Raw genomic sequence first — 23,899 nt, 5'->3', positions numbered from 1 at the left:
TCGCGCTGCCGCCAGGTTACGTCAAGTCTCGCTCCGACGGCAGATCCTGGAAAAATTATTGATTATTATTTTATACGATTAAAACTGTGGACTGTAAGATGCTGCCATCTACCGGGTGACAAAATATTTAAAAGTTATCCGCCAACACAGACTATTATTGTCCTGGAATCCCACTATTTAGCATATAGTACTATGTAAAAATTTATAATTCTAATAATAAATACAATGTTTGTATAGATCAAACGCTTCTTTCTGTAAAAATTTTAGTTTGTACTATAACGTTGTGTTAAAAATCAACATGTTTATAAATTAATGATACCTGCAGTAAAAGTAAAAATATCCTTATCGTACATCTAAATGTTATTTTTTATAGCCCGATCATTAAAAAAAAAAAAAACTCAAACATCTTAAAACACTGTGCACTGCATGCGGTTTTTTGTCATTGTTCTTTACCCTCTTGTTCCCCTGACCTCTCGTACCGTATGATTTAAAAATAAACAATAAATAATTGGGCCATTAAAATATGGCGTAGCGTTAAACCTAAATATTGTAATATTAAGCAAAAAATTTGCGTTTTTTAGATTGTGCTATCGATGTGTAGTCCAAAATCAAAACAATATCATTCAACAATATTTTCTCTAAAAGGGGTGGTTTTCCATCCAGTTTCTTGCGTGTAGTTTAAAGGTTTTGGACTTAAGATCTAAAGCTTAAACTATAGGTTGATCTTGTGTTACCCAACATGTGCATTATTTTTAAAAATACAATTATAAAAAAACAATTTAAAATTAATGGCTAAAATTAAAACATAATATAAGTACTGATAACTATAGGTTTATATTAAATGTGATATTTAATTTCTTAGTCTTCATATGAGACATTGGAAATTTACTCATTTCCCTAATTAAAATGTTGAAAATCCAGATGTTGTCTAATTCAGAATTTAAATAAAGTGAACTATTATCCAACGTTGCTGCTTGTATAACATATTGCGCTATCTATTGGATTATTAAATCAAAACATTTTTGTCCTCGAAAACAATACTAGAGAACGGGTAAAATAGTCGTTTTTTTTTAACAAGTTAGGTTATACTAATTATGTATAATATGTAAATGATATATACTGAAGTCTCACGAAATTCATCAAGTCTCAAGATGATAAAGAAAGGGTAATATAGTGAAGGTTTATTAAAGCGACACAAAAGCATACATAATGAGTTATACCGTGAACACAAGTTCGAAATTATCTGTAGGCTGTAAGATAATATATTGTGTTTTATGGTATCTAATGACAATAATAAATAACTCATAAGTGATATGATGGAAAAACGTTAGATATATGAAATTAATAAGTCAACATAGTATAATATTATGACTTATAACAACATGGTCGATTGGATTTAATATTTTTTTTTTCACAAAAACTTTGTAATGAAATTAAATGTTTATTACTTACGAATAGATTAATAGTACAACAATATAGCTAGAAAATAACTAGATAGTAGTATTTTATATTTTAACCTAATTTGATTGAACAATTAATTCTTAATTATTTTGAAATAACTATGATAATTATTTAAAAAAACTGTTTTATTTTTATGAAGAAATTATATATTATCATTCATATTTATTAATTTTATATGGTATTTCTTATTTTGTCTGATAGTAATCTTTGCTTATGCGGCTAAACAGTACATCTTTGTAGTTAAAACAATGACAATAAGTATACGACTTTGAGGATTGAGGTCCCTTTTGCCGAGATCAACTAATGCAGGCTATTATTCGATTGGAATTTGGATTAGACCTACATCCTAATTTTAGCGATTCCCAACTACCGAGCAACAAAATATTGGTACTTGGCAAAAAAACACGATACTTTCGATCTTAATCGACCTTTTTCTCTAAATCAACTTTGACGATAGAGGTCCCTTTTCGCTTTCCTCATCACGTCATATTACCTATTTTACAAACCGCCGCCGCCATCGGCTACCGGCAACATGTTATTATGAACGGCAGCGAGCAGAGACGGGCGACGGCGCGCGCCGGCGTGGGTGAGGAAGTCGGATTGAATGAAATCGAACGGATCCCTGGCGACCCGCCGCAGTACTGAAACGGGACGTGCCGCTTGCCGCACAACACCGAGGGGTCCCGTTAAGTTGGTCACACCCAACTTGAGCAGCACCGCACCGTCCGTGCAGCCGGTGCCCGCCGCCGCCGCACTCGCACACACACACACACATCCTTCATCCGCGATCCGGTCGCCAGCGCACGCGCGTATACGCTGTACGGTCGGGCGTCAGTCCGCGTTTTGCGCTTGCTCCACGCCGTTCGCATTCGCCGACGCCGCCGCTGCCGAACGCACAGCGGTCCCCCACCCGAGTAGTAGTGTAACCGCTGGCCGTCTCCGGTTTATTATTTGTTGTAATAACTACCAGTCCGATTAGTCTCGTTGGGACACTGAATAATTACAATACAGGACGTATTCGGTCGGTCTTCTAATATAGTTTATTCGTATACTACCGGTATTAATCGACATATTATTATTTACAACGTCACGAGCCGATCGAGACTCGTGAGTTTGCGTGTACGGGAGTGCGTACGCGAATTTCGTCCTACGACTTGCGTTTACATCCCAACCGGAGGATTTCATCCTGTCCAGAACCTCGTCGAACAACGCGTCCTGTTAGTGCTTGTGCGTGAAAGGCCCGCATTCAAGGGACGGCGACGACGATGATGCGTTACGCACACGGTACTGGACGGTGTCGATGACCGGCGGCACACCCCGTGGTGGTCCGGCATCGTTGCGATCGACGGTCGGTAGCGGTGCAGTGTCGTCCATCCCCCGGCACGTATAATAGCCGCGCGCGTAAAGATTTCAGCCCTAGCAAAGGTCGGTCGCAAGATGGGCTGCGCCATGTCCGCAGAGGAGCGGGCCGCCCTGGCCCGGAGCAGGCAGATCGAGAGGAACCTCAGGGAAGACGGCCTACAGGCGGCCAAAGACATAAAACTGCTGTTGTTAGGTGAGTAGCGCGTGAACGCTCGCGTTAGCGGCCCTTACTTTACTGGGCGGTACGCACGACACGACGACGTGTCTTGGCAATGGACGCGCCGATTATTTCCGTTCGAGAAATCCGAATGTCCCGTCCCCTTCCTCCTACGCCATCGTTCTGTTTCTCCTCGTGATCCCTTCGGCCTGCGGTTTATGTTTTGGCAACTCGTGTCTGTACTTTCTGTCGCGTGGTCCAGACTAACCCGTTGTTATAATTAGGATTAAACCAAACGTCTGCAGCTGTAGAACGGCATTGGGAATATATGACAATTCGCGGAAGGGGTGAAAAAGGGACAGCGGTGATAATTCGGTGGCCTGGTACGTGTCGTTTGATCGTCACCCTGTGAAAGTCAAAGCTTTTAATGATTGTGTACAAGTGTTATTATTATTATCGGCGTCTGACGCTTTCCATCAGAAGTGGCACTTCTGCGTGCCATCAGTGGCGGTGCCCTCCTCCCCCCCCTTTCCCTCGAGAAATCGATTCACCGTTGCCGACTCTTCGGCCGCCTCTACCGCATCTGCTAGATGCTTTAATGCGCGACTTTTCCGCAAACACCGAGAGTTTCTCGTGCGCGTGAAAAAGTAAAAAAACAACAAATAGACCGTCCGTGATGTACGGATAAAGCACTGGGTAAATTGTCGGGGTTGTACACAAAATTTGAACTTTCTAAACCCTCATAAAAAGGCACATGTATAGGCCGACACTATACTGCCCTCAACTGCCTCTAAAACAATTGAAAGTAGTTTTCAAAATACTGAAACTGTGGATGTAAATTCAACGTTCGATAAACGGCGATTCAGTGCTGACCGGCTAGTAAATTGGTTGCTCGTTTGAGTTGTTATTACACCGAGTTTCGCCCGTATAGAAAAATGGTTTGTAAATATATTAAGCCCCGTCAGGATCAACACAGCTGTGAGAAAGGCCGAATAACAGTGCCGTTGTTTTCGATTAAATTCGGTTGTGACGATACTGTCCTATCTTATAGTATGCTATTTCTCTGATAAAAACAACACTATTGCATAACTTTCCAGTTTCGCGCAGTTACAACGGAAACTTCTATGTGAGATTGGAATATATTTAAATGTAATGACTAATGAGCCAATGCCACTGACTACACAACATTTCCTATACCTAATATGATAGAAAAAAAAATATTTCGTCACACAATGCGCGTTTACGTATATATTTTTACTAATTATAGTTATTATGATTTCAGGTGCTGGAGAATCAGGGAAAAGTACAATAGTGAAACAGATGAAGTGAGTTATCCAATTATTATTTTATTACACCTATGATAATAATTGCTATTATAATTTATTAAATGATGATTAACTGGTAATCAATACGCGTATTGTACCATATCATTACACTCGAGATAATACTTTAGTAAACAATAATTATTATTAAAATATATTAACTTAATATATGTAGGTATATATTATAGCTATTATTGTTTTGAATAAATTGGTCGAATAATCAACGAATTTCATTAAACTTTTGCATTAAAACTTAAGTGAACTACTAGAATTCTCAACATACTATACACCTGCAAATGTTAAACAAAATGATGCTAAATTATAACTGATATCTTACAATACGATTCTATGACAATAGAAAAGTTTTTTTATTGGATTTTATCAATCATAACGAAGAAGCACTCGATAGTGTTTGAAACGATTAAGCGTGCCTTACCAAATTAATCCTTAATGGATTTGTTAAGGGTAAACATAATAATATTTTTATATTTATCGTATTACCCGGGCTTTGTCATTTTTAAACGTTGGAAGTACCTAAAGAAGGTGAATCTATATTAAAAACCTCTTAAAGGGTTAATCAAACCATATTACTCTTCGGATAGTGATACAAAATTATCTAATAAATTACCAGAAATTTAATTTAAATAGTGATAACAAAATCATTAGCAAAATCATCATCAAGTCGATTTTTTTTCTTATTGGTAGGACCTATTGTACTTTCATTTTTTTAATCAACCATCTAAGTATCAAAGTGTTGATTATAATAATAATAGACGATTTCAAATAATCTTTCTTTGAGCAATTTTAAATGTTCTATAATTACCATAGTAAACCATTTAATGGGGTTTTTTTACACTTGAATACAGTAAAATATTATACTTCAATTATATTGAATTTATATAATATATTTTTTTAATTTAAACCAAACTTTATCAGTAACGTTTTTGGACATCGACCACGCCCCGGCATTAAATGCACCGATGTTAATGTGTACCACAAAACAAGGTTTTATGACTCCTCTGTGGCGGCGGTGGCGGTGCTGCCGGTAGTGGTGGTAGAGTCGCAGGATCGATACTTCCATGCGTCCCTTTCCAAGTTGAGCACGCGAACGCCGTCGACGTCGACCCATCAGTGACCGCCGCTGCCACTGGTCCTATGTATGAAACGTGCAAGTCATTCGGGCCGTTTCTGTTTTTCAAATGAAATCATTGCCGTATGACCAATTTAACTAATATTACAATATGTGAACGTTACTGATGATTTCGGTAATTCGGAAGTCGAGAAATATTTGAAAACAAGATAATTATCTATTTAAAAAAAAACGCCTGGTAGTCGATGATAACAAAACCATCCGTGTCATATGCCTAAAAATTGAAATGAAACCAGAAAAAATATTATACCTACCATTACTATTAGGCGATGTTATAGACTAGACTGTACGATACTTACCGACGCCACTCAAGTTTCATATACATTACAATACCTCTGCACACTTCAGAAACGCCGTTTGTAATAATAAACCGCGATAAAAATAAGCTGGTATGTCAGAAGCCCGTGTATGTAATTTCTATAGTATGACTGTCGGCTTGCTCTCACAGAAAATACACAAACGCTAGAAGAAAACATAAAATACCTGTTGTATATTTTGATTATCGTGAGGTGCTGGTGTTCCTGTTTCTTTCGTTGAGATGCATTTGTTTATTTTTTTTTATTTATGAATTCAAATCGGGCTTTAGTAAAGTCTTAATATTCGAGGAAGCATAAGAGATTTGTGTAATATTTTATTAAGCATTACATCAATTATCATAGCTAAAACTAAATTGACGGAGCTGGCTTACAGTTGACAACCAAGAATAAAGAGTCCAAATAACGTTTGCATATTTATGCTAATTAGCTTAATGTTTAATACCTACTACAGTTTGTGGCTTATAATATATGTCCAGAATAGAATGAAAACGATAATAGAATAGAATAGATATGCTAATATGTATGATTATACATATTTTAATATTATAGATGTACAACTAAATAAATTAGATATGAAACATATTCTCAATTCGTTTAAGTATTACTTTTTGTCAGTCGAACTTAATTACTATAATACTTGACTTTTAATCAATCAACCCCAATCACGGTAATGTACCTTTCTCGGAGTTCATAATTAATTTATAAGATTGGCTTATGGTAACTGGTAGATTAATTTTTGATTGGTAATTGTAGAAATATTATGGACCATTTAAAAAAAATACGTAGGTTTTTGTATGTATTATGTTTTAGTTGTCATTTGCACATTTCTATACCTAATATTATCAAGCATTAGTAGGACATTACATTTCTGGAAACAATAATACTATCAACACTTCCGGGCGATATAGTTTTGACTAGATGTCTGGGCAAAACCTGTTTATATCGTGTGATACGTGTTTTATTTAAAAAAATAATTTGTATCAAAATCATAATTTAAAGTCATTGCACGATTGTTTTGAGTGTAATGAAACCGGTGTTGAAAAAACTCGTTGGAAAAAATATTAGCAATGATAATACTCATCGAGTCAATAGCAGATCGAAGACCAGATCTACCGTTCCCGTGGCTAAATAAATGTTATATTTTTAAATTAGCTCTCTTAAGAGACAAACTAAAAGCTATACATAAATTTCATTTACAAAAATGGCAGCATTCAGCCTGAAATTAATCGCCCCGTTAGGATTTGTCCAGTAGCTCGATGGTTAATTTCGAATCAAGTGCATTGCATTGGTTTGGCATTAAAGTTTTGTTATGTAGTATTTAGCATGTTTACTCAAATGGGCGTGTAGAGCACTATAGGGTTTAGTCAGATTATTCTGAATAATATGATAATATTATAACGACGCGGTAAAAAATGTTTTACATGGTGTTAAAATGTGTTTACTTTGTATTTTCTAGAATTATTCACGAAAGTGGGTTCACGTCAGAAGACTTCAAACAATACAGGCCCGTCGTGTTCAGCAATACCGTGCAGTCGCTAGTCGCCATATTAAGAGCTATGCCAAATCTAGGGATCGGTTTCGGCTACATCGAACGAGAGGTAAGCAAAGCAAGTACATACTTGACTTTAAGTTAATGTTTTGTTTTTTAAGAAATGAGCCGATAGGTGAAAATCGAATTGGACAGTTTTAAATTAATGGCTTTCTAGTCAAAACATAACTACTTGTTAGTACACTAAAAGCTACATAAAAAATAGTGTAGAGTTATATTATTTTGTTCAACGCGATCTTGTTTTCATATTACTTTAAGTTTTAATTTTGTGGCTTTTAAAAAAAAAGATTTTTTCACGAAATTAAATCCTTATTACAGCCACCACATAATATAAACCATTTCAGAGAGTAAATGTATTTACAAGTCAAATATAGAGCTACCGGCGCGAATTGTTTTGAATTTGAGAGTAGACAAATAATAGGGCGTTATCGTGACGTGTTTCTAGATTTAAACACGTCGTCGATTTGATAGCATTAGTAGTGTAGGTACGTACTTCAGTAATATTCGTATTTTCAAGTATAATAACTACAGCTGGCTAAAGGATTAGATAAGCCGAAAAGGTTTTTTTTTATTATAAGCTTATATAACTCGCTTATACATTTTCACCGGGAGGATTAATAATAATAGTTGCCGTCAATGCAATTCGCGTATGAGATCCACCAATCATAATAGATGTAATGGAAAAAAAAGTACCGACATATTTTTTACATTATACCTACGTGCATCTAATAATAATAATGTACCGGGGACAGTCTTAGCACGCGATCGTAGCCGCCTTAAAAATGTTGCACGCAAATCGTACCCACATACAACGGACGATCGCAATTTAATTGATTAAACTTACGAAAAATAATAATAAAAAAAAAAGTCAATATCTAAAAAAAACCCGTATCACGCTGTCATAATATTTTAGAACCGTTGAAATGTAAAGACGTCTAAAGTATAATAATGTTCGGCTAAGTATAGTATACCGTTGGGTATAGATATTGTATTCATATAATACCATTGAGTATATTTTGTATTGTACGATGCCTCAATGGCTATATTACGACATAATACAACTTATATTATAGGGTTGGCAGTGTTTGCAATATTGGTCTGGGGAGGTTTTAGTAGGAAAATTGGCATTTTCAATAGTTTCCGTTAACAAACAATGCATAACAAGCTGGGGTACTACTTGATAAAATTACCGGTGACTGGTAAATATTTAACAAATAATATTGAAAACGAATAAAATAACAATGTAGGATAGTCGACAACTAGTTGACTAAGTACAATCGATAATACAATCGGTATAGATAATTTAAGAAAATTGAAAAATATCGATTGAGCTATAGCTTTCAGTCGATTGCGCCGAATTAAGCGTAAACTTGGTTGTTTGTAAATTTAGTTGAACATTTAGTAATTATACCACTATGAATACAATACACACTTACAATACGTACTAATAATAGCGTTGAATTTAAACTTGATGGATATACTTATATGTCGTTTTGTGGAGTCTCTAAGATTGCACTTTGTGACTATAAAATAATATTTTTTTTTCCACCAATCGGACTGATTGGAGCTTAAAAAAATGGTGTGTATTGAATCTATCGGATCTCCGTAAAGTAGTAGTCCCTTGTGAAAACCTTTAACCAACCGTGTGTATAGGACAAAACGCGTACTGCAGCAATTAATTTGACCTACGCTCTGTGATGGCCAGCAAATCTGGGAAATGAATTGAGTGGAAGCGCAACGCCACCAACAATAATTATTATCGGCGGGTGCTCCCCCATAGGCGGTGGCCGCGACCCTGTCCTAATTTTCAGTTACCATAAAATATTTCACACTATGTGTGCCAAAAAACAAAATAAAAACAATAGACAAACCTATCGAGAGATAAATTTATTCGCAGATAAAATTATAATATTCAAATACGTATGTTATGCGTTTATAACCCAAGACGTTTAAGAGAGTACTGCCAATTTCGATTTCTTAGAAAATTATAACTCGCAATTATTGTCTGTAACGGTTTTATATAAACTGTGTAAGCGCTCGCCGCAGTTAAATTTTATAGTTGTGTAGATATTTTTTTTTAGTTTGAAAACAATCGACCAAAAAAAAATTTTACTAACTTTTACATATAAAACAAATATATATTTTTTATCCTGTAGGCTATGGAGACATCTGTGAGAGATACGGAGAGTACCGTGTGATGGTACTCTTTTTGGTCACATATGATTTACATATTTGAAAAGTTTTAAAACTCGTTATTATTTTTGTACGCGGTATACTGTATGTCCCTGTCGTCTGTTGATTTAAACAGTGCATCAAGTTTCAAAGACTTCAAAACAACATCAGAAACATAGCTCATTAAAAACAGTAGGATATAGTTTTCCTGACGCCTAATATTTTTTAATTTTGATAGCTAAATATTTTTAGGTCAACGAATACTGTGAATCAGACATTCCAAGACATACTGTATATGGTATTAGTCATCACTGATCGCATGAGAAATGCTATACTTTAGAATATAGATTATATTTCATTGACCTTTTTTAACGGATTATTGATGGAGCTGGCATAATAAGAACACCAGTTAAATATAATACAATTAATTTTATAAATAACAGTTTACAATAATACTGTTAAAAGTATGAAAAATAAACCTAATGACTAATCTAACCTAAGTTGTTTTTACACAAAACGGTGTACATGCATTTTAGCTTACTAAAATGTAGGAACATTCACCCGCATGTACCTACAGGCTTACAAATAATTCTCTTGATGCATAATATGCATCAGCATAATATTATTATGTTGTGTTATTCTAGTTCTATCCAATAGACTTCTGTACATTGACCGTGTTCAACTGAAAATCAGATGGATAAAAATAGTTTTAAAATATTATACCAGTTATTGGTTAGAATGATTTAGAGTTTGTTGTTCATCTGCTGGCAAAAAACGCACAATACATTATAATATTAGATTTTAATTTTTAAACACATTCCGCTGCTGTAAACTGTCGCGATGAAAAATGCAATTTTTTTGTTTGAGACCAACTATTAAAGGAAAATGACACATTTTGGTTATCATTGTAATGTATGTATGTATATATTTGAAACATACCGCGTTCTCGCTATAAGGAACACGATGCGTGTATTTCAAATTCGTTTTTGTTATGAGAAGGTTAGAGATCAGAGACGACGTTGTAAAAATATATATATAAATAATAATATTACATATTTTAACAATCTTATCTAACTAAAATTAACACTAACGTGTACACATTCGAGCGGTTTTAAGTTCATAATAATAATAAAACTTTCAACGCACTGATATGTGTGTAACCCACATGTACTTTCTTAGTGGCTATTGTACATTTTTTTTAGGTAATATTATTACCGTATAGTTAATGTCAACCTCTCAATAGCGAATAACTACACGATTTTGACGCTAAATTGCATATTATTACATTGGGTATTTGAACTCCCGTCTATTACTATAATAGTAATGCTAAATTATTTTATAATACACGCATGTGTTTAGAATAAATCAATTTTATGACTACATTTTATTTTTATTGAACATTTGGTTTTATTTATATTACCAAACAACCCGGCTATTTTTCCAAGTACCGATATTTACTCTCCCCCTCTAAAAAACTATTTTTTACGATGTCACGACCGATCAACAATCGCATGTATACCATATGGAGTACTCCATTAAAAGCACACACATACACACGTGTAAGCTATAATATAGTGTACAATAAGATTCTAAAGACACGTTATATTGATATCCGTCTTCAGACAATTCTTAATATGTCAAATAGCTTAGATCATTGTTTAAAAAAAAAATGACAAGCACGTAATTTTAATTAATTTTTCGTAAAATGTCGAATTTGGTATTACCTACATTTTTTAAGTTGTTTTAGTAGTATAGACTATTTGCGTGTTATAGATTTTACTATAAAACAACATTGTATGGTTAGATAATAAGTTTACATTCACGTTTATCCTTAATTATTCAATTAATATATGTGTTTTGTATAAATATATTTGTCAATTCTATAAAACACGATCTAGTAGTAGTAACTAATAAGTTGAATACTACCAATTAAATCGAATATATTATAAATACCAACAATAAATTACTAATAAAATAAAAACAATTTTTTATTTCAAACGTTTTTACACTGATATCATGTTAAAAACTATAATATATTTTGTATACACATACTACACGAAACATGCTAAAATAATTGGTTAGCTAATGATATTAAATATTACATTTTAACTAGGTATTTGTTTAGAACCATTTCAATTACTCATGGGTTATTAGTTATTTGTTTTTTCTACAGGGTTTTAAATAATTTTAAATCACTTAAGGGTTTGTTAACTATTATGCGTGTGTGTGAGTAAAAAAAAAAAATAATGAATATAGTATAAAAAGGTTAAGCGTAAAAAATAATACATTTATTACTAATTACCGGTACATAGTAATAATTTATCGAGGACGAGCATTATAAATATTTGTAATAGAAAAGGTGGGTATTCCTTAAGTGTAAATTAGGAACCATCTGTTACCTACTATATGGTCATGATTATTTTCACTGGAGACTACATTAGAGTAAAATATTTCCCAGTACTGGAGTGTTGTCAATTTACTTCTATAAGAATATTAAGTATGTAAATATGGCTTTGTGTTCCGGAGAGAAACAGTACAACGGATATAGTTTGAAATTCGAAATACATAATATTGTTAGGATATTTTTCTATTAACCGGCACTGAACGGAGTGTACCTATGCAAATGGTTTGTATAGTAATAGTATATTATTGTAATTTCAATGTGTAACATAATATTATGCAAACTGTAGTTAGTATGCATTCATAATTCTATTATACGTAAACGATTTTGGCGAGATAAAAATGAAATTCCATGCAGACGTGTACTTGGTCTAGAATGATTTTAAAATTCAAATCTGTCACACTAGCCGTCTTAACCATACTTAACCATACCTATCCGAAAATGTATTTTTGAACATTCCATAATACGTGTCTTTTAATCGTATTTATTTTACTCTCAAATGAAATTCCGTTAGGTAAGATAAGGTTATTTCAGTCCAATAGCCGCGTCGTATATCATACATACACAGTATAGTAAAATTTATATAAATACCTAATTTCATAAAAAATATGTTAATTGTTCAAATAGTTTCTAATAGTTCAATTAATATGTATAGTATATACTGTTCAAGTTTTGTGTAGTAATTATTCATTCCAATACTTGAAGTAAATTACAGGTAATTAAAAAGTTAATCGTGTATCCCATAGATGCCAGGTGACTAACAATGTTGCTTCAAATAAAATTCACTGTGATATTATAAGCTTGCCAGTCTATGCTAAGATGTACATTATAGTTGTCATTAGTACGATAACTATATTTGTTTCTTTTTCTGATTTTCTATTTGTTTTGCGTACAGACTGATGCGAAAATGGTATTGGACGTAATACAAAGGATGGAAGATACCGAGCCTTTCTCGGAAGAACTTCTATATGCCATGAAAAGGTTGTGGGCCGATCCGGGCGTCCAAATGTGTTTCTCTCGATCAAATGAATATCAGCTCAACGACTCTGCGAAATAGTAAGTTGCAATTTATTGGTCAGAACAATATCAGAATAATAATTAATACACATCAATAACATACTCTTTAACTATAGGAAATGGAGACTTTCCTTTCCGTTCGTAAGCGTTAATGTCAAGAAAATATAATTATGAATGGTCTTGACTTTATTCGATGTTTATTTTTTTGTATTACCGTATGCTCTTACTACTCGTCATAATTTTGTATTTATGTCTTAATAGCTTGATTGTTTTTTTTATCGCTTTGCCATCTAATAATCATTATCAACGACACACAATAGACCTGTCAATATTATAACATCGTATATAATATATAGGTAGATAGTGTATTATTAGCCGTTCACACTGCTCTACATAAACGATGTAATAATTTGATTCATAGGGGAATCCGTATGATAATCGTATTATTGATCCAATTATAATGTCTAATGGGTATTTGAAATTTTCACTACTAACAAATGTTGATATTATACAATTGTTAATTATAATTAAACGCCCTAAGTTTAGAAAGCTTAACCGCCGTTAATTAGGCCGTGAGTTATTTTCGCAAAAAATGAAGTAGATTGAATAACTGTACACATAATAATGTATTTATAAGGACCTTTTTTTAGAACATATAATGTTCGTCCTGCGTGCAATACCATTGGCGTAAACGGGTTAATTTTGTGTACTACCCAAGTCTATACACTTTAAAATTTGTGTATATTCACATGTCTGACGGGCACCTGAAATACAAAAATAATTTACGTTCTGGAATAATATGACTATACCGAACACGAGTCGGTGCTTTGAAATTGAATTCGATTTCCCGCGACTTCAAGTGTGTATTGTGTTCGGTTTAAGATACCACGATTTTTAAGAAATCACAATTGGAATAATATACATCTTCTATTGTCGATACGGTCCGTGTCATCAAACGCAAAACCAATCTTGCAGATCATGTGTGAAGATTGAACACATTTTTTTACATTAACTGGATATTAATAATTGTAGTAATATTTATTTTTATGATAAATCGGTACTCGGTTTCTTATCAGTGGTTATACCACATTATAGCACAATAATTGAAAAAAAAACAAATAAATACGGGTACCTAATTTGACAAAATAACATAATACACCATCAATTAGAAGAATTTGTTCAGGCGCGTATTGGTCGGCCGTTTCAACGTTTCATTAATTGTGATTTCGAAAAGTTTTCTTTTGATTTGTTAATATATTAACCTTTGATGATTTTTTTTTTCACAAAAAGGCCAATAATTTAACGTTGTTGTGACAATTATACTCGAGCACAATTGTAGCTTTTACCGATTAGAAAACTCTTATCGGTGTGTGTGTGTGTGTCTAAACAGTATTTTTTTGAAACAGCTGCCTTTCCGTGTGAGTCCAATTCAGTGTTGTTGGATATAGGGGTGCGAGGCACCGGATAGTGTAGTTGCCGGCGGACGGGCGTGGTCCTTGATGACGTCATTGAATCGATACTGCCGTCGCCGCGCCGCTTTCCGCCGAGGGAAACGTGCAAACCCGCCGATCTGTTAGGCGTTGTACCTTAAAATATATATTATCATCATACCGTGTATCGCTCATTTACCGACAACGAGAGCCAATTAATCTATTAAGTTGTCTCTGCAAAGACCCAAAAACATTTGTAAATTTCTTTCTGTAAACGCCGGTAAAAGCACCGCTTTTTTTATACACTTCTGGCAAAAACAATCTCCTCCCAACACTCATGTAGGTTATTATCTCAAAAAAAAAAAAAAAATGATATCTCGACTAATGCAACCTATAAAAGTTATATTTTAATAATATTGTTTTAGTATAATTATTATTTAATAATTTTTTGTGCTGTAATATTAATATGTTTATAAAAATATAATATTTTTACAATACATTAATTATCTTTATATTTTAAATATTTATTAGACAAAATGAACCACCAAAATATATGATCGATGCAATTTGTTTTCAACATTTAATTCACGAGATGGGTTAGATTTAGTTCAGTACTGTTGTAGTTATTTTTTACAATAAAGTATAATTATTTTTGGACTTATTAATTAAAAGTTAGTAAAACGCTGTGAATGTAGGTACATAGTATAGTATTAAAAAGTTATTGTATGCGTTCTGTGCATCTGTATCTGATTTAAAATTCAATTGGTAAACCAATAATACAAATAATTTGTATTCCAATATTAGAGGTGCACGGTGTTATGAAAATTAAAGTGATAAATTAAGTGGAACAAGAGATAAAGTATGAAGAGTTTTTTAGTAGGCCAAAAAGTAACGCTGATTCCTCGATAAAAAAAAAATGTGAAACACATTATTGTAAAACCTTATCAACTTGTTATAAACGAAAAAAATAAAGATATTATATATATACACTTCTTTTTACAAGAATTAACTACGGTGTTGTCTCTATGATGTTGTAGATATAAAACATAGATGGAAAAACTCAGTGTTTTAGTAGAGCGCGTACAGTAGTCCCAAGTTCAAATAATATGATTTCCTAGTAAAGTTTAAGCGTAATAACTTGTAGCAAAAATAAAAAAGGACAGCTTAATATATAATGTTGCCTTACCTATAGTGGGACAATAACGAAACTTTTATTATTTTTTTTAAATATTAAATTAGTGTATCAAAATTAAGTGTTCAATGTTTGTTTAATATTTGTTTACAGTGTACATTTTATATATTCTGTGTAGTTGTTTTAATTCAATTATTTCTGGCTTAAGGGGATTGCAAGCGGTTGGTTTTTAAGGAGTTTTGTATAGGCAATATTTTAAGAGAAAAAAAGTGGTTATAATAAAATTCCACCATGGCAATTAATTTACCGGTTAATTTGTATAAGCTTCATGGTATTATTTTTAATTTAAATTATTTTGTCTATGAGTAAAAGCCATTTTAGTTAATATAATGTACATTTTTTGTTCCATCGCACAGGCTGAACCAGTGATCCGATAAGTAATCTGAAAACCGATTTGAATTCGTCATGAAGTTTACTTGAGATCGTTCAGCGAACTTTTTTTTATCTTATTCCTACTATGTAAAAACACGTTTGAACATTATGTAAGATTTAAAATTTTAAAATTAAATTTGGAAAGAGTTAAAATTAAAAATTTAAAAAGTACCCTGACCGATCGTAATTGTAGGACGTACACTAGAACATTTAAATGATAAAGTATACAATATTTTAGGTACCTACTTATTAACAAAAAACGACTATTATTTATGACACAAATAACACGGCGTATAATAAAGACAATTATATAAAACCAGTGCTCACTCTTGTAAAAACACTTGTAATTTATCTACCTTAAATTTAATAAACGTGGATAGATAGTCAAAATATTATATTTATTTGTTGAATAGTTTTTTTTCTGTATTTCCTTCGGGTTGAACTAAAAAAATACTTTTGTAAATTTGTTAAGACAACTGGCATGTGTGAACGGTTGTTAGGTACCAATACAATATTATTGTTATACCCGATAGTGGACATCATATGGGCACTTGCATTGTTTTTACATATTTATTTGAATATAATACATGAGAGGTTCTGTTATTAGAAAGGTCTTTTTTTATTTACGAAGTCTTCGGTACAATTTTACTTCCAGTACAGTAACGTGCTATTTTAATGAACTCAATACTCATGGGTGTTATTTAATTTTTGTTTAGTTTTTTGGACGATCTGGACAGGTTAGGGTCTAAAGATTACCAGCCCACCGAACAGGACATACTGCGTACCAGAGTGAAAACCACCGGTATCGTCGAAGTACATTTTTCGTTTAAAAACCTTAACTTCAAGTGAGTGTGCGGACTTGATAGATTTTTTACGCTTGTGTACTTAACTGTTGTATGGTTTGTATAGATTATTCGACGTCGGCGGTCAGCGATCGGAGCGAAAGAAATGGATCCATTGCTTTGAAGATGTCACGGCGATCATATTCTGTGTGGCCATGTCTGAATACGATCAAGTGCTTCACGAAGATGAGACGACGGTAAGATCCCATTTATACCGCAATAGTTGTTTCCATTCGCGTGCGCGACCTGATATGTCTGTGTTCAGAGTTGGGCAAAACAAGCATTATCAGAATTATGAAAGTCCCAAATTCACACTTTTAAAAATCTATGCATTTCTTTTAACCTAACAAATTTGGTTCAAAATTCTGCAAACCCAGGTTTTACCCAACCCTGGTAGTTATTATAATTAATGTAACCACAAACCCTTTATTCCCGTCTCAATTACCCAAAAATTTCTTATACGAGTGGCTGTATTACAAAACTTATCATTACTGAAATTAAAAAATTTGAGTTAGACATGAAAGCCTATTGTTAAAACCGCAAAAAGGTAAAAAAAATAGGCTCTTTACCCAAAAAAGTGGTATTCCAGTATGAAAACCGTATGTTATAGGTATAGCGGAAAAATACATATTTATACAAAAGCGAGTTAACTCCATTTAAGGATAAAATGTTTTATTGCCCATGGTAATAAAAAACAAATAAACCAAGTAATTTGCTATTGCCTAGTTATCACTTTTGTGACCTATAGATTTTATAAAAAAAAACCTTAATATTATTTTAGACCTATATAATATAGTTCCACAAGACATCAAATACGTGGAGCCGAAAAAAACTATCCTTAATAAAAAAACAAGTGGCAATGCCATGTTTTGGAATATAGCCACAAAATGTATTACTCAAGCTCGTTCGTAACTAAAATACTTCAATAAGTTCGGCCTCTAGATTTATAGTTTTGAAATGGATTCCCTCCTATTAGAAGCGAAAAAACGAAACTATGGTTAGCATAGTGTTTTTTAACATATTATAAAATGAAAAAAATATCATTATACTTAATGGCCCTTAAACTTTATAATTTTCTATTTCTAGAATACATAAATTTAAAAATTCTATAATGTATTTATTCTAAAAAAAAAACTTAGGCTACCCACTTCATTTACCTACAAAAATTTAATAAATTCGAAGTTGAATATAATAGTTAACTTGTTGATCAAATTATTCAAATAATGTACGTTTATATAGTAAAAGTCATAAGCATTTTACAGATGTACCAGTTCTTTATCCTTTCGAATAATTACCACGATAGTGAAATAATTGTAAACTTATCGATAACAATCGTTGGCTTTATAGTAACAAACCTTATAATTTTTAGGTACTAGACTAAAAAAACTGTAATAGAGTACGCCCGTGATCAAGCATATGTGTTAATATTATAATTATTTATAACTCTTTGATTCATTATAAAACGGGATAAAGGGTATATAAAAAAAAAAGAGGTCGTCAAGACTCGTATTTTTTTTTTTAATGGAGTGGTTTAATTCACACTCTCGAGACGGTCGACCCGCCTTGGCGTTAATTGATCTTTGACATTTAATTAAAACTATACACGTCGCTGTAGTTCAATAAATTATCTCATTCGTCAGACATACTGACTATATTATTATAGTTGCATGTAAAACTACAAAAACACTTGCACCGTCTGTTCAGTAAAATGATGCGAATTCTCCCACCTGTTTGGAAGCGTTTGCAGTTTTTGGCAACGCAACCACTTAGTGTTAATCAATATCCGTTGTTTAGCTCATGTTTCGATTAAAAATGAAATATTGTCCGAGATCAATAATCTAGAAGGAAACATTCAGGGGTCGTGTTGATGTTTTCTTTTTTATGTTTCTTCTTGTCACTTTTACGATTATTCAAATAATGCGATTCGAGAACCTTTGTCGACGACTCGGCTTTGAAATTTTAACGTGACATAATCCATATTAGATAATCTCAATAGAGATCACGGTGTGTAGTGTTATCCCCGACAGCTACTTTTTATACAAAGCATCCGTATTGACTTGTTGAACGTGCATCTAGACCCTGTCTTTGAGGTTTTAAACAATTTCTGATTTTCACGATCACTATTGAGTAACCAACTATAATAATTAGTAATAATAATAAAAAAAATGTATTCTGATCGGGTCGTACAAAATGTGATAGCGTATAATGTTTAGTGACCTTTTAACTAATTAAATAACAAATCCCAGTTTATTTCCTTTTATATTACAGCCCAACAGTTAACGCATCGCAATATGTTATAAACAAATAATACTAAAAAAAAAAACGAACAAATTTATTTAGCATCAGAAATTATCTTCATCTATTTGACCGTAGTAATTACGCCATTGCGAATATATAATACTTTTAATAAAATTAAAACTTTTTTTAAGTCTTTACTTCATCTTTTAATGAAAAGTTTACTATACCTTTATTAATAACGATTTTGTTGATATTCCCAAAAAATGTTTGCTGGTATTGTATACATTTTATTTTTTCGGCTACAGCATACATTATATGTTGAAACTTAAATTGCTGCACCAGATTTTTATCATTGACTGTTATTGTTATTACCCTATTCTTCCCTCGAGTTTTTGAAAACATTGAACTTTTTGGTCACATATACACATAACTGCATCATTCCCAATCAAATCAGTATATACTTTTTTTTTTTTTAAGCTTAAAAAAAGTATATTATAAACGGTAATTTGTTTTGTGCGAATGCGGCAATTATATTTTAATTTGTTTTTAAAAAAATATTATTATTTACATCGAAAAAAAAAATGTTACGAGTAAATTTTTGTAAAATACCCTTTAAATATCTACACATATACATACATACATACATATGAAGATCTTATCTCCAACGCTAGCGATGGTCGTCGTCAAGGCAACACCGCTTACGATCGATACCACCATCACCGGTAGTATTACCCCTCTACTACTTTCTGCCATGCTGCCACATTATACCCTCCTCGGTCAACCCTTAAACTATATTCAATACAGAATGTTTTCTTAACCAGTGGTTTTACTACTTTAAGCATCCGGTGTATTAATATATATATATATATATATATATATATATATATATATAAGTTGTTAGTATGGTATATTTATACAATACAAATAAATTTACCGGTTAATGATTAAAAACATAAAACTATAACCACCAAATTAATAGTACAATTAATATTATTATCAATATAATAATTTTTATTTTATTTTTGATACTATGTATTTGTATAGGCCTTCTTCTTCTTCGCCTTCGTTCCAACTATTTGGGGTCGGCCACCTTAACACTAAACTTCTATTTTGTACGACTACGGATTACCCACATCATCCAAGCATACACCAGCAGTCCTCACATTCTCAAATGCATCCTACCCCCTCTTTTTCGGCCTTCCTCTACCCCTATTTCCTCCTAAGTTGATTCTCATTACTATTCTTAGTCTTTTTTCTCTCATTTTTGGTACCATTTTTTTAGGTAAAATGTATTATAGTTAAAACGAACTATAATTCTATGTATAATTATGTATTCCTAAAAAATAATTCTTTCTAGTTTTTTGTTTATCGATTTTAAAAAGAAGCATTTTAGAGTTGTGTTACTACATAATATAGAACTCGTTCAGGAAATTCGTTTAACTTTTCTTTTTCAGTGCTGATAGTCAAATATGTTTTACAATATTAATTGTAAATGTAATTTTAATACTTTAAAATACTTGTATTTTTATAATTAAATTGTATAACAACACCACAACATCATCCAATAAACATGACATAACAGCCAATAAAAATATTTATTTTTCTGGCAGCTGGACCTTTTCCAAATTTAGTATTACAACAGTTTTTGACGAATAATATATATATATATATATATGTTTATAAACAATAAACATACATAATAAGGCTATTTACTAATCTAATTTACTAAGAGTATAACAATTCATACTAACGAGATGGACGTTAATGAGATGGCTTATGCGCGCATCATGCTTGTGTAAAGTCTTCTACAATGGAACCTGCTCGCCGGGCCACCTCAAAATAGATACATATTTTATATTTATGTTGTAGAATCGTATGCAAGAGAGTCTGAAGCTGTTCGATTCGATCTGTAACAACAAATGGTTCACAGACACGTCCATCATATTGTTTCTAAACAAAAAAGACTTGTTCGAAGAGAAAATCAAAAAATCGCCGCTCACCATATGTTTCCCGGAATACGGAGGTACGTCAAAACGTTATTACACACATTTTAAGTTCGGTCTAATAGATTTCAACAACAAATCAATTGGAATGTGTGTACAGTTATTATTAAAAAAAAAGAACAATTTAAAAATAAAAAGTTTATTTCTGTCCTGAACTCCTCGCGCACAGCGTCACTAATCACTATTGCGAATTGGCGACGGCTCTGCGCCATGTTCAATACGGATGTATAATTTTAAAAATAATAATATCACTAAATAATAACTATTATGTGTTCCGTTTTTCAGGGGCCCAAGAGTATGGAGAGGCTGCGGCCTATATCCAGGCGCAGTTTGAGGCCAAAAACAAGTCCACTACAAAAGAGATTTACTGCCACATGACGTGTGCAACGGATACGAACAATATACAATTTGTGTTCGACGCTGTTACAGACGTCATAATTGCCAACAACCTTAGAGGATGTGGACTGTATTAGACTTCGTTAACCGGAAACGCACCTATCACGGTTGACACGCTAAAGGTCTGGCATAAAATCCAAACAAAATATTTTACCTACGTTTGCCCAGTACCCCGCATCGTCATTGCTATTCAAAATATATTCTATCTACACAAAAGCTGCATTTAAATGGCATGTGGGTGTTGGTTTTGTAGCAGCAGAGTGTCCACTTCTAATTGTAAAAAATCTATGCACACAGTATCAGGCCCTTTTCTTTTTTCAATCTCAATAGATTATATAATTTTGTAACAATAAAAATAAAGTAGCAAACATTATTTTTTACAAATTATTATAAAAAAAACATTTTAAAACTAAATTATATTTTATCTTCTCAATTTCACAGAGAATTATATTGCAAAGAATTGATTTATAAAATGTCAAAAAACAAAAATTTTCTATCACCTATGTGTAAATTGTAATTAATGTTTTAACTCGGTTGAAAAAACAAATATTATCCGTAATAATCTACAATTTTATGTTCATATTGCAACTTAATACTAAATAATTAAATGATCTTACTTACGACGAATTTTCAGACGGTTTGAAATAAATTAGAACTAATAACAATTATTATGTTAAAATAGCTAACCTTTCATTAGTGTCTTCCTGGTTACATATATGTTTAGGCTAAGCAAATCCACAAATTTTCAACGGTTTTGAATAATCTTCAAATGTTTTAAGCGTATTTAACAATAGGTGTACAACTCTACTGACATAGTAAATTACAACTTTCGCCATTGAAACTGTGTAGTATAAAAAGTCTATTCGATTGATTAAAGTCAGCTAAATGTAGTATTATGAACTAGTTTTATTTAAAAAGATAATTCATGTTTTTATGTTTACAGATTTTATGTACCTACACGAAAATTCAATGCACACATTTCCAAAACAGCTTATGCGGTATTAATATGTTATTTTAAGAAGTCGTATCGTACAATACATTATATTATGTTAATGCACACAATATTACCTATAAAACGAACCATAAACGTGTTACCTAATCTATTTTCCAAACATTTTTTTTTTTTGTTATTTAAGTTTTGTACCACACTCAATACTAGCACAAGTGAAATCATTTAACAATTAGTAACTAATCGCGATACAAGTACATTCAATTGTAAACATTTTCAAGCTGTATAATATATAAATTATATTCCCCCCCCCACCCCTATTTTAAGTTTGTATTCCATAAGGGAGGGACACTGTGGGTAACAAAATGGCAACAAATGGGAATTGATTCACAATAATGGGCAAAGTTGTACGCTAAAAACACACAGTAGTTTGGAAAATCTTTTTAGGCGTTGTAAAATTTTACATTAAAACCATTTTTTTTACGAGAGGACCAAGCGGCGGGAGTAGACTGGAAAAAATCTGGCAATATTAATTATCTAATTTGTTTTGATTACATCCCAGTAAATGGTAGTGTACAGTCGTTGGTTTTTAAATGTACAGATAAGCCGGTAACTATTTTTTTTTCGAATTCCCATTATCAACAAAGGTATCCTCGTCATAGTTCATAGACGGGCAGGAATTTCGCATAAAATCGGTGGTCATTCTTGTTTATAACACAGCTTATCTATACACTGGAAAAGGTATATTTTAAAATCAATCGTACAGTTTGGTAATGTGTACCGTATCTTAAAAATATGTAATTTATGTAATCAAATGTTATAATCAAATCCGCATATCGTCCGCATAGAAAAGACACGGTTCCACTAAGATGACAATTTTTCAGTGCCTATTATTTGTTTTTATAAAGATCCAAAGTTAATAATGTAATTCAACCGTAGCGTTAGAATTCTCTTTATAGATAAATTTTTGTTTTGTGTAAATATTTAAGACAAAAATATGAATGCGTAGAATAGATTTGTTTAGCTTTTAATCACTTTAAATTAAACTAAATATAATTATTTACAACAAGTTTACAATTAGTACAGTGAATGTGAATAAAAAGTTTTACATATTATGATATTATTATTATTATTATTATAATTATTATTATTATTATAACTATTTATACTAAGGCACAACGATTTTTATTCAATGTCTTATTTAAACAAAAATGTTTTGAATTATTTAAGCAAAAATAATTAGGAGTAAATTATATTACATTGTTATTGAGACTTTCATAAAAAAAAACAATTTTTTATGTAAGTGTCTGTATATACATTTTTTTGGTGTTTTATGAAAAAAAAATAATAAGTATAACCACTTTTTTTCCATTTTGTACAAATCTCATTTTCTTCTCCAAACAAAAAAAAACAATTATAACGGAGAAAGAAAACTATGATAATAATTTATTGTTTCGCATTAAAAGTTGTTGGTTCTTCTTCGAGTGCAACATTTCATTACAATTATTATGTTTAAATATTTACCCATTTTTATTTTAGTACTATTTTATAGGTTTATTTTGTACAAAT

The 23,899-nt window shown here is 32.1% G+C and overlaps 1 protein-coding gene across 1 annotated transcript; it reads left to right on the top strand.

Annotated features, from left to right (window-relative positions):
• The first annotated feature begins 2,296 nt into the window (after positions 1 to 2,296).
• Positions 2,297 to 23,448, top strand: LOC126845667 (guanine nucleotide-binding protein G(o) subunit alpha). The gene is made up of 9 exons (XM_050584474.1): positions 2,297 to 3,016; positions 4,263 to 4,305; positions 7,226 to 7,367; positions 12,787 to 12,947; positions 16,619 to 16,747; positions 16,812 to 16,941; positions 20,852 to 21,005; positions 21,271 to 21,503; positions 22,325 to 23,448. The coding sequence occupies exons 1-8, from the start codon at positions 2,899 to 2,901 to the stop codon at positions 21,456 to 21,458; spliced, it is 1,065 nt and encodes a 354-aa protein (XP_050440431.1). The 5' UTR covers positions 2,297 to 2,898; the 3' UTR covers positions 21,459 to 21,503; positions 22,325 to 23,448.
• The last annotated feature ends 451 nt before the right edge of the window (positions 23,449 to 23,899 follow it).

Source organism: Adelges cooleyi, unplaced genomic scaffold (assembly GCF_023614345.1).
Source record: "Adelges cooleyi isolate 19-005CV unplaced genomic scaffold, UGA_ACOO_1.1 ACOO_flye_CR_arks_rails_tigmint_CR_PRNA_8, whole genome shotgun sequence".
NCBI lineage: Eukaryota > Metazoa > Arthropoda > Insecta > Hemiptera > Adelgidae > Adelges > Adelges cooleyi.
This window is presented reverse-complemented; position numbering and strand designations above follow the sequence as displayed.